This window comes from Olea europaea, chromosome 17 (genome assembly GCF_002742605.1).
Source record: "Olea europaea var. sylvestris chromosome 17, O_europaea_v1, whole genome shotgun sequence".
NCBI lineage: Eukaryota > Viridiplantae > Streptophyta > Magnoliopsida > Lamiales > Oleaceae > Olea > Olea europaea.
The window spans coordinates 18833460-18846491 of record NC_036253.1 but is presented as its reverse complement, the minus strand read 5'-3'; the positions used below and the strand labels follow the sequence as shown (position 1 = coordinate 18846491).

Below are 13032 nucleotides of genomic sequence, written 5' to 3'. Positions count from 1 at the left end.
TGGCCGAGTGAGCGTTCAAGTGCAAAGAAAGTTGCTGGCCTTTATGAAGTAGATCCTATAACCGCCCTTGTAGCTCAAATGTCATCTCTCACTAATCAAATAGCTGTATTGACTTCACATGGATCACAAAAGAAATCAAAATCTATTATGGCTACGTCCACTGCATGCCAAAAAGTTGAAAGGGAGAATGAACAACTTCAATATGTGAATGATTGGAATTTCAATCAAAATGGAAACTACTCACGAAATAACTACTATCAAGGGTTCAATAATCAAGCGTTTGAGCGAAAGCCATCACTGGAAGATATTTTAGAAACCTTCATTTCGAAGACCAGATCGAGGTTCAACAAAGATGAGGCAAGACTTGACAGCATTGAGACACATATGACCAACTTGGGGGCTGTAGTGAAGAATTTGGAGGTATAGATTGGTCAGATAGGAACTGCAATACAGTCTCTACAAAAAGGACAATTTCCCAGTGACACAGAGGTTAACCCACGGGAACACTGCAATGCTATCACCTTAAGAAGTGGTAAAGCAGTTGAAGAATGCAAGCTTAGAGAGGTTGGGATATCCCATTCTTGCAAGGGAAAAGCAGACTAAAGGGCAGAAAATTGAGGCAGAGGCAACAAAGAAGATTTATAAGCCTTACTCAATTTCATTTCCGGACAACCCACCTATCTTGAAGCCCCCACTACCATTCCCGCAGAGGTATTTGAAGAAGGAGTTTGATGAAAAATTCGTAAAGTTTCTAGAGGTCTTCAAAAAAATCCACATCAACATTCCCTTTGCAGAAGCCTTGGCCCAAATGCCTAACTATGCCAAGTTCTCAAAGGAAGTGATGTCAAAAAAGAAAAAGTTGAAGGAATTTGAGACTATTAAGCTGATAGAGGAGTGTAGTGTCATACTTCAGAAGAAGCTCCCTCACAAATTGAAAGATCCGGGCAGCTTCAACATCCCGTGCAATATTGGTGGTATCACATTTGATAGGACACTATGTGACCTTGGAGCTAGCATAAACTTGATGCCCTTATCAGTGTTCAAAAAGCTGGGTCTTGAAAAAGTGAATCCCACAACCCTTACCTTGCAACTGGCGGACAAATCGATCACATATCCCAAAGGTATTATAGAAGATTTGTTGGTGAAGGTTGATAAGTTCATCTTTTCGATGGACTTTGTGGTATTGGACATGGAAGAGGATGAGAAAGTACCATTGATTCTTGGCCGACCTTTCCTGGCTACTGGAAGAGCATTGATTGATGTGCAAGAAGGAAAGTTGACACTACGAGTTAATGAAAAGCAAGTAACTTTCAACATCCATCAAGAAAAGAAAGCCCTAAAAAAAGGAAAAGTTGATACTTATAAAATGATTCAATCAGCTGAAGTAATTGCAGGAAACGGAGAAAAAAGGGAATTATTTTATGATCCGTTGGTGCAATACATGGAAATTAGTTACTCAACAAGGGATGCATCTACTGACGGTAATGACTCAGAAATGAAAAAGCAGTGGATTTCATCTTAGCTTAAGAAGCTGACCTACCTGATAAAAAAAAGAGCTATGTAGATAGGCGTTTGAAATTTCCAATCATTACCAAACCAAAAGAGGTCTTGAAAGTCATACCAGGGTCAAAACAGCCTAAGTTTATTCACCATCTTACAATGAAGGAGAATACAAAGTCGAAGATAAAGTTCAGAAACAAGAGATATGTGCCACTTGAGAATCCACCGTAGGCGTTGCGGTTGAGTCAAGCTAGTGACTATAAAGAAGCGCTTCTTAGGAAGCAACCCAAACGTTCTTACATTTTCACTTATTTTATTTTATTTTATTTGTTTTGAATTATAGGAGAGTTTATTTCATTTCAAAAATTTTTTTATTTAGGAATTCATTAGCCCTACCTCGTCTCCCTTAGGTCTTTGAGCAGTCTAGTTGATTATTAGATATTCGACTTAAGTAACACTTGTTCCATGAATTTAATATCTACATTTTGAATTTTCAGAAACTTGACATCATAGAACAATCAAACCAATTGACGAAAAGTAACTAGATAAATATCAAGTTTGGGGGAGAAACTAGAAGAAGTATCAATCAAGTCCAACATCATAGCACTAGACCATCATTGGCAATTCAGACAATTCAGGGAAGTTTTTCTCCTTTTCTTTTAGTTTTACATTAGGGACAATGTTTAGTTTAAGTTTAGGGGTGTATCATAAATTTTCTAATTGCCGACATATTTTTTATTTTGTGTATTTTGTGTGATTTGTGTGCAATTTTTTTTTTAATTTTCTTATTAGGGTGCACTGTTAAAAAAAAATCATTTTGAGTTTTGCATGCTTGTTGAGTTAGATAGCCTTGCCGATATTGATTTGTGTAATTGAGAACATGCGTTGATTTATGGGTTATGAATAAGTTATGTGCTTGAGTTAGATTTTTATTTATTTATGTAAAACGAAAATTATTTTTGCACGTGAGTTGATTGTGGCGTTGTGCATGAGTAGGTTGATTCATGTTTATAGGTTGGATTAGATAACTTAGATGCTAAACTCAAACAACCTTTGAACATCATATTACCTTTAAACCAAATATAGGATGTTTGGTAGATTAAGTTGTTGTAGGGAAATTTAGAGATAAATGTGAATTTCGTGTGTGCTAAATTTTGTGTAGATTGTCTGAGACTAATAGAATGAAAATTGGATGAAAACCTTAAGTTAGAGGTCGATTTTCGAAAATTGGTGTTTAATAAGGGGCATTGCACTAATTATTGCATAAAAAAAAGATCCCAATGAGGACAATATTAATAATCTCATTGTGAATCGTTTTTTCGTAACTTTTATGACTCGAGTGTTTAAAATTTTAGGTACATTTTAAAGTGTTTAAAATTTTTTAGACAAAGTCTATAGAAATCCATGATTTTTTATTTTTTATTTTTTTAATTCTTAACAAATTCACATAGAAATCAAATTCTATAAAATTCACAAAAGTCCGTGAGCAACTGTAACAAAGACTAGGCACTGATTTGATTGGCAACTAATTTGCTTCATTAGCGAGTTCCTTTGGAAGCGACGATGTTAGGGTTCGAGGACAGTGGGAAGCTGTTAAAGCTGCTACATGGCGGAGAAGAAACGGCTATGGAAGCTATTGTATCGGATTTCAACTCCAAGTTTCCTCGCTCTCTTCACTTATACGCCTGCTCCTCCCTTGCCTTGCTCTTAGAAGATCCCAAGGCGATTTTCTCTCCCTTAATTACTGTTTCTTAATCGGTTTCAATATTTGATGGCTTCAGGGTTTGTTTATATAGAATTCAATTTTACTAACTAAATTGCATGCTTGTTCAATGTTGGAATTTTGATTTTTAATTAAGGTTTTGAGTATTTGTGTATTCATAGATTTATGATTTTAATGAATAAAATAGACCTGGGACAGAGAGTTGAAATTCATATTTTGTGTGCACCTGCTGGTAATGATGTGTGAATATTTGTTTTATGTAGAGCGTTGTGGTTGCTTCTGTGTGTACCTGCACATTGATATAACTCTCCAATCTCAGTGTTTAGAGGTGGGATAAACACTTTTGATATGAAATAGTTTACCTTTATATGAAGGTTTATGTTTGAGGAAACTTAGTGAACTGAATGTTTCACTTCTTTCTATTTTTCTCTCTTTGCACAGTAGTATTAAGTTCTGCCTATGTGTGGCAATTGTTTTCGGTACCTGACTGAAACAATGCAAACTGCCCGTTTGGAAATTCTCTTATAGGTCTACATCATTTAATTGCAGGACAAGTTATTAACGCCAACTCAGCGACTGGTTGCATTTGCAATTATTCGCCAGGCATATGCTTCCCAGCCACCTTCTTCCAACCCTTTCATTTCTATGCTTGTCAATGTAAGTGCAATCTAAAGTTTTACAGATAATATTTCAAGTCCATTTAACTGATTATTAGCTATATTGTTTATTACTTAATACCTTGTATACATATTCTTCAAGTTTGAAAACTAACACTTATATAATTGTAAAGAATTATATATTACAATAACAATTCAGGAGCACTTTTTGTAGAGTGTAAGCTGCTGCTATTAAACTGCTCTTTGGGAAAGTGCAAACATATTCTTTAATTTTGGTAAGATAGTGCATGCAGATGCGCGCTCTCTCTCTCTCTCTCTCTAATACATAAATAGAGAGAGAGAGAGAGAATTTTATGCAGACATAATAATCATTAGGTACACAGCTTATAAGCAAGGAATGCATTTTTTGTAGCAGATACATGGTTTATGAGCAAGCGATACATTTGAAGGTATCATATTTTTGTGCCTCCATAGCTAATGGATATTAAAACTTAATTGACTGTTTAAATGTAAACTGATTTTGAACTGCTTATCAATGACTTGATTTCCAAGTAAGAAACTATCATGGGATATATGGCATTTTTTTGGAACTTCTGGAAGCCATTTAAGACTTGTGGACAAATTTACTAAGAAAATAAACAACGTAAATGTAAACACTAAATAATAAAGATAGGGCTTGGGTATACTTACCCAGAGCATTACTCCAAAATCTCCAGAAAATAGCGAAACTGTCGGCAATGCAAAATACTTTTTTATTATTTGCTTCATTACTTTTCAAGTTTTCCCTCTAATGGCCCGCAACATGTGGATGACTAGCTGTGAATAACAGATATCCCAAAAAGATCCTACATATTTTCTTGCCTCATAACCTCGGATGGCATGCATTATTTACATGTAAGATCAATTTATTATATTAACCAAGGCTCTAATGAGCCGAGTAAAGGGAACTATAAAAAGTGTAAGCCACTATTCTGTTGAACCATGTGGAGGATTCTGTTTAAATCGTTGATCAAGTAGGCCCTTAAGGGAAAATTATACAAATCAATCCTCAACCTATTACATGAGTAGAAAATTGGTCCCCAACCTTTATGAAGGAGCACGTTGAACCTTCATCTTTTGTCGTAGTTGCATAATCAGTTCCTCTTGAAGAAAACCATCCAATCACAGCTAAATTATATGTCTAACTTCATGAAGCTAGATTTTGTTCCCTACATAGGCTGGTCCCCAAAAAATTGGGCTGAGATATGTTTTTATAAGGATCACGTGACAAGTTAAGGAAGATTTAAATGGTTTCTATCGTTTTCTGAACAAAGAACTCTTCAACTAATGGCCTGAAGTTTCAAACTGTTGATTACATTCGAGAAATGTTGCTTGTATATAGGGAAATTATAAGAACTAACACCTTCTAAAGTTGCTTTTGTGATGGAACCACAAATTTTTAACTCACAAGCTAATAACAGGCTGAAAGATTAAATAAATATTGGTGGAGATTGAAATGCGAAGGCTTAAGGCCTAAGAAATTGGAATTTTCTTGAGAATTTCTCGTTATTTACATTTGTTGGAACAATTAGACCTATATGTCACGGACCGCAAGGAAGGGATTTGAGGCTTGATGTGACGTGGGAATGTCATGGCAAGTAATGGGAAAATGAGGTAAACCTATTGCAAATTAGGTCTCAGCTTCTGCGGTACATGACAATGATGGCGTCACCTTATTTGGTGTGGGAGTGACTTACGTCCCCACGTTCTTGGTTGATACGTCCAGGCTGTGGTTGGGAAAATCGGGTAGCGCAGGCAATGCGCTATGGCTGGACATAACTTCTTGCAATAGGAGACGCGGGTTGGGAAAATTAGGTAGCGCGCTACCTGCGCTACGGTAGGACTAAGATACCTGCGGTAGGGGACAAGGGTAGGGAAAACACCGGCACTACGATAGGACCGTAGGGGACGCAAGCCGGATCAGCATAGACAATGCTCTAGGGAATGCAGGCAAGACCAACATAGACATTGCAGTAGGGGACGCAGGCAGGCAGAACTTAGGCAGACTGTACAGGGGACGAAGGTATTAGCGACAAGCAGACTGTGTAGACGAAACTCAGGTAGTAAACACAGTCAAGCTGTGTAGGCAGGACGCAAGCTGGGGAAACACCGACAGGGGACGCATGGACTGAAGTTATATTTTTTTAAGGTGAAAATCACTATTGTGAGGGGGGAAAAATACAATGGATTGCGGCCGGTGGTTTTGGATGTAAGTGGGTGCCAACTTGTACAATTTGCTTAAGGAAGCAAAGTCCCATTTGACAACTACAAGCTTGATAGAGGAAGTAAAGTCCAACTTGATCACTATGATGGGGACATGTTCACTTGCATATTAATTGTAGAGATTGTTAACTTGCATGGAAAGAGACATGTAACTTGTAGCATGACAACTTGCAAGTGTAGAGACATGCAACTTGCAAGGTAGTAAATTTCAATTTGGCTGCTTTGTGGTCTAAGGAGGTTGATGGCAACTTACAACCGATGAAGACCCTTGGATCAAGAATAATCCTAGCCATTGATGCCAACTTGTCTAGTAAGAGTTTGTCATTTGTAAAATTTCATGAATGAATGAATGGAGTGGAGTGTAGGAGAGTTGAGAGAATTCTCATAGATGGAATGGGAGCAAAGGCTATCTTGTAGAGAGAAAATACTTGAGAGCTTGTAAATAATCCTCTTACATTTATACAAAGAAGTTTTCCCATATTTGTGTGTGTACTCTTTTCCTCATAAAATCATATCTACCTTTTCTACTGAAAACACATAATTTAACTTCATTGGTTAAATTATTTTGGGGGTTTAAAGCTAACTTAATGCTATCTCATGGGGACAGAAGTTATGAAGCGTTAAGGCTGTATGGTGCTTGCTTAGTTCGGGAGTGAAGAAACTAGGCGCCTGACATATAGCTCTCTAAACCCTTAAGACTCCAGCCTGTTCTAACTAGAAAACTTATATCACCAAAAAGTAATTTAGTCTCGTAGAAAACCTAAAAGAAGTACTAAATTAAGAATCCAAATAAAACTTAACTATAAGCAACCAAAGTTCAAGTCCAATAAGAATAAGGGCACTAGTGTAAGGAGTCTAAAAAGTCTAAACTCTTGCTTTTGCATCATTTTGTTCCTGTAAAATTTGTACTTAAAATCGTTGTGACCCAAAATAACTTATGATATTTTGTTTTATTCCGCTCTTTAAAACTTAGATATTAAAAATCAATCTTGCGTCATTTCTTAGTTTTGGACTTATTCTTCCATATTCAAATGAGACCTTAGGTTGAGTTGTTGAGACGGGATATTATGGAATGAGAGAATTTTGGTGGTCTTATGTTGAGGGACACACAGGTTTGAATTGCTATCCATTTGGTGTTAGGGGATGAAAGAATTTTGGTCATCTTATGTTAAGAGATACAAATGATTGAATTGCTAACCATTTGGTGGTGCAACATATTTATGTACAAGTTGAGCGTGTTCGAGCTTTCACTAGAATCACTGTTTTAAATTCCATTGTCTTGATTTTATAAATGATTTATGAACTTTCGTTCTGATGCTGGAATTTTTAGCATCTTAATAGTTGTATCTGATATTTTTGTCCATTTGCAGGCAGCAGGAGATGAAGAAGCTGAAAAATATGAAAGGACATTTATTCTCCAATTATTAGGAACTTCAAGCGTAACAAATAGTTGTGAGGTTTGATTTTCTTTTTCTTTAGCATTAGATATATTTTTCTTGATTTAGTACTAGTGATGCCAGGCGGCAGTAAACATTTAGGAGCTAACCCCTTGAATTTAACGCACCTGTGTGTGGTAGCAATGTGATAACATGTTTAAATATTCTAAATGGTTTGACGTTGTATGTCTGGCTTGTGGGCGTTGATCTGTGTTGAAACTTTGTTCCCTCTTGTTTAGATCAATACCTAAGTTTTAGTTATGTTGTTTAGTTCTTCCTCTAATGACAATGATATTATGCTCACATATGCTTTTTCCAATCATCCATTTTTCCATGGTTGCCTCTTTTCTTTGACTCTTATTCTTCTTCAGTAATCATGTGACTACAAGTGGCAGTGGCTTGTTATATGCAGCTTCTCAAGCAATCGGCAGCTGATTACATAAAAAAATTTGACCTTTCATCACATGTAAGTTATACCATGTCGAATTTCGCTTTCCATGACAATACTTTGGATGACTTATTGGTTTGTGATGCCCATAATTCTCATAACTTTCCTGTTGCTAAACTAACATGCACTTTCAAAAATTTTGATAAGAGATTCCTTGCATGCCTATTATGTTTTACACCTTCACCTTTCCTGTTATTGAGCATTTTTTGCCCTGTATTGGTTTCCAGTCTTTTCCCCCACAAGAGCAGTTGTGGCAGCAATATTGCAGTAAAATTCCCCCAGAACTATTTAAGTGCTTGTTCAAGGACAACTCCGTGAAAAATGTGATGCCTGATCCTGATGTACCCCAGGGATGTGATAGTAATTCGCCAGAGTATGACTCCTCTTAGTGACTTCTCAAGTCATTCCGTTTTTTCTGTGGTTTATGTAATTTTTTACTGTAGGATATATTAATAACAATTACTCCTTATGTTTATTACTTTACGTGCGGTTTTGGCGGTCAAATTTCAGGTTTGACCTGCATCCTGGAGTTAAACCTAAGATTGGATCTGGGGTTAGAGAAGAATCGATAGCTGGATCATTGTCATGCCTTTCGTTGGAAGGATTAGGTCCTCAATGGATCAGGCCTTTCCCGCCAAGGCTTCCTGTACTGAATGGGGAGGTAAGTACATAGGAGCATTATTTTAAATTTGTCAACAGGGAAATAGGAAATCAATAGCTGCCCAGTGTGCTGAATAAATCGTTTCAAAGTACTTGTCCTTTTGTTGTTTGTGCAGCTGGTGTGGTTGAATCCAGACAGCAATCATGAACTTTTATGGGATTATGGGATGTGTGCTGGTACTAGTAGAGGAGCAGCAGTTAGAGATCTAATTGCAAAAGCTTTAAAGGGGCCACTTGCCCCTGCCCAGCAAGAGGTATGTTTTCCATCAGTGTTAGTGTGGCAACTTTTCATTTCACTTAGGTTTTTCAACTCAGGCTGAATGCTGTCACATGATAAAAAGTTTTCACCGTGTGTTTGAAACTGAAATTTATATTTACGTAATAAGACTCACTGTGAAGCATGTGCACTCCACCTGCGGTTGAGTATCGGTGTTCAACACATACTGGACATCAACACTCTTTCTATACTGTGACGTCTGACAAACCGTGTTGTGTGTCATATTTTTCATATGTTCTTTTAAATTTTGACACAAGAATACTTCTCCGACGTGTCTTGGGCACATGTAGGGCACATGTATGATGGTCCAGTACCATTACCTATACTTTTCATATTTTTAAATTTTTGAGACAACTTCCATGTCCTCAACATGTTATTTAAGGACAAGCCCTATTTTGTAACTTTTGGAATGTAAAATTTACGAAACTTTCAAATATTAAAACATTTGTGTCATAGAGCCAAAATAATGTGAGAACAATTATGCAAACTTGACATAAGTTTTGTTTTGTATCTACCATATGCATTTTACTAGCAGATAAAGAGCCACTCTGCTAATTCAAAATATTACAACTGCAAATTCAAAGTTTAAAAAAAAGTAGAAAAATAATTATAGAATACAAAAAAAAAGTAGAAAAATAATCATATAATACAAAAATGCATTATTTCATAGACGTGTCCTTCTCCATAACCTACTTCTGTGAAATTACGCGTAACCTTGTTTGTATCCCTTGTACCATTCTTGAAACTATCCTTCATAGGGCTATGGGTTACTAAACGAAATATCTTTTAGTTGAGTCACATTTAATGAGTGCTGTGGGTTTATGTTATCTGAGTATAGCTTATCTGGATTTTGGATATACCACTTTGAATTCTGGTACTTATAGTGGGATAATAGTTTGGGAAGAACTGGAAAGAACATATCGTGAATTCTAATTATGTTTTACTTCTCGTTTAGTAACCCATCCTTAAAACTTTGAGAAGTCAATGTTGTATTTTTAGCTGAAGGGCTAAGTCACCGTTCATATTATTGTTACTGGGAATGATATGAATTTGCCCCGATAAAAATTGAATGTGAAATTATTTGGGTAGATAACAGAAGTTTCACTTGCAGCTATCCAGTTCTTGAAGAAAATTATTAAATATTCCAATTATTTTTTGACTTCAGCTTAACGTTCCAACTACATCATCCTTGAATTTGGGAACTTAATGTTGTATGTTTAGCCAAACGGATAATTTTTACATTTCATATTATAGTTCCCATGAAAGATACAAGTTTCGATCATAAAAAGAGGAAAATACATTTCATACAAAGTACGACTTCTTTCCTCAGCTGTTCTGGAATGAGTCACTATAGATTGGACATTGTTGAGCTGTACATGCATGCATGTATTACACTTTTTATTTCAAAGGTAGGTCTGTTTTCTTAGCTGATTCATGAGTATCTTTGCCTTCTGCAAAGGAATATCAAACTTTATTCTATTTGCATCATAATAAACATGATTGTTGTCATTACTTATTCAGCAAGTTTTGGTGGAGTTGGCAAATGACCCGAAGCTTGTATATCACTGCGGACTGACACCAAGAAAACTACCGGTATGATATTTTTCTACCTATGTTGTTATTAGAACAGAAACCTGGAGCCTGCTTGTTTTTCTAATCTAGTGTCTTTCATTAGGATTTAGTGGAGAATAATCCAATCATTGCTGTTGAAGTTCTCATCAAATTTGTGAATTCACCTGAAATTCCAGAGTACGGTCTTGTTGCATCTTCTTGTCGGCATTTTGTGTGTCACAACTCAAATTGTTTTTATTATAAGCATTGATTTTGCTTTTGTAAATGTGCAGATACTTCACAGTACTTGTTAGTATGGACATGAGTCTTCATTCTATGGAAGTTGTTAACAGGCTGACTACCACGGTTGAACTTCCCACCGAGTTCATACACATGTACATTACAAATTGTATATCATCCTGTCAGAGCATCAAGGTACCTCATCTGTCCTACATATCATTTCCTAACATCTCATCTACATTATGCACATAGTTCTTCTGGTCTTCTGATATCCACAAAATCATACATACAACTGGTGGTATCACTGTATCAGCTCATTCTTTTTCCTCCTCTCCATTTCCAGGATAGGTACATGCAGAACAGACTTGGGAGACTTGTTTGTGTTTTCCTGCAAAGCTTGATTCGAAACAAAATAATTAATGGTAAGTAGAAGTGCAGTTGACATTTTTATGCTTACGAATGTGAGTTTGTACACTGCAATTCTGTGGGTTTCTTACGGGATATTGAACAAATCATAATAAACTCTAGGTGGATTTGCTCGTGTACATATGAACATACCCTATTTTTATGGCATTCTTAACTCGAGAGAAAGCCATTGCCCTGCCTTGCCAAACTCATGCTCCACCACACCCCTCACCCCCAAAAAAAAACCAATAGGGGGGTTATGTTGGGGGTGCCACATAACCCTTTAAACAACTAAAGGGTTGTTCAAGAAGCGTGGCCCTTTTGTACAAAGTGTACCCAACCCCTCCCCCCCCCCCCCCCCCCCCCCCAAAAAAAAAAAAAAAAAAAAAACTGTAAAGGTTGCATAGTTTTCATTCTTTAGCCTTTATTATGCTTCTGCAATCCAATTGCTCTTTCCTACAATCTTCAGTTTCCACTTTATCTTTCCCCTACATATAGTATTACCCCATGTTTGCACTGGGACAAACTCATGTTCTTGCTGCCCCTTAAATGGCCTCTAACCTATCCACTTGTTCCACTAAAAAAACATGATCGCCTCCTTGGTGCTTCAACTTGTCTGAGATAAGGGATCCCAAACTCAAATGCGTATGGTCTTAGAATCAATAATCTTGGTAACGTGATGAGGTGGTCTTGTGGGTGACATGTTCTTACATATGTTTGCTCGACTTATCTCCGCTACAGTATCAATAACTATGTAAATTGTTATGCTTATTGCAGTTCATGACATATTTATCGAAGTCCAAGCATTCTGCATTGAGTTCTCACGGATCAGGGAAGCAGCAGGGTTATTTAGGCTTCTTAAAACCTTGGAATAGATACCCTTCATTTGCTTTTCATCTCCTGACTTTGTTCTACCCCCCTGAATAGTGTTCTGGATTTGTAAGTTTTGTTCTTTCCGGCGCATATACCACATGGCTTTTGCTAACATGTTTCCTAGCTACGATGGTGAAATGCTAGATTTGTATAGGGATGCAGGTAGTGGACTCTGTCTAGGCAACTTTCAATTTGTTTGATTACAGGCATGATTTTCCCCTATTTGAGTCAAGATTAGAAACTCGTCACTCTACCCTCTCCCAGGGTTGCTTTCTTTTCGTCAAGATTGTGATGCCACACCCCTAGGTGTCTCCAAACCCCCTACCTCTCCATAGTCCCAACTAGCCACTCCTCAAATAAAACTATCCTTCAATATCAAACAATAGCAATAGTCCAAGACGAATTAAGATCTACGGTCGGTGAACCACCATGTCATTGCATCCCCATTGGACGGCCACCGCACTCTCCTTCACCCCCACTGAGAGATATAGAGAAGAAATGAAGAAAAGAAAGAAGCAGTAGCTTCAAGAATCTGATGCGCGTGTGGGTGCGATTGATGAACCTAATCTTTTATAAATAAAATTTTTAGTTCAAAGTAATTTTCTCAAAATAATAATAAGAAGAAAACATGATAAGAGAGAAGCTACTGCCATAAAATCAATTGGCTCTTTCACTTGGTACTGTTAGATTACTAATACTGACTTTCATCCTTGTTCGATGAGTAAGATATTAACAGAACTCGTCCTTTAAGTCTCCCTTTTCATTTCTTTTTCTGTAAACAAAATATTTAAAAGTCATGATGTAATAGTGCAGAAATTGCAATAGTTTTAATTTAAGATTTCAGTTCTTCTAATGTTTATTTCTCATTGGCAAAGTGGGTTCTATTCAACATTCACTCATTCAGGATGTACATAATCCCCTTGAAGCATTTTTTTCCCCCATACAATTGGCTTTTTTTCCCTTTACATATCCAGAAAAAAATTTAAGCTGGACTAATACATAAAAAAAAATAATAATAAATAAATAAATAAATAAATAAA

At 36.6% G+C, this 13032-nt stretch overlaps 1 protein-coding gene across 3 annotated transcripts; it reads left to right on the top strand.

Moving 5' to 3' along the window:
• Window positions 1-2957: 2957 nt before the first annotated feature.
• Window positions 2958-12224, top strand: LOC111365341 (CCR4-NOT transcription complex subunit 11). 3 transcript variants are annotated; one of them, XM_022985811.1, is made up of 13 exons: window positions 2958-3222; window positions 3543-3551; window positions 3773-3880; window positions 7473-7559; window positions 7951-8004; window positions 8214-8359; window positions 8497-8647; window positions 8763-8900; window positions 10445-10516; window positions 10599-10672; window positions 10768-10909; window positions 11058-11136; window positions 11897-12224. In XM_022985811.1, exons 1-13 carry the CDS (start codon window positions 3064-3066, stop codon window positions 11992-11994), a joined length of 1317 nt encoding a protein of 438 aa, XP_022841579.1. In that variant the 5' UTR covers window positions 2958-3063; the 3' UTR covers window positions 11995-12224. The 3 variants fall into 3 exon arrangements, with proteins under 3 accessions (XP_022841579.1, XP_022841580.1, XP_022841582.1); XM_022985812.1 differs by lacking the exon at window positions 3543-3551 and having other exon boundaries at window positions 2959-3222; XM_022985814.1 differs by lacking the exons at window positions 2958-3222; window positions 3543-3551; window positions 3773-3880 and adding an exon at window positions 3905-4289.
• Window positions 12225-13032: the final 808 nt, after the last annotated feature.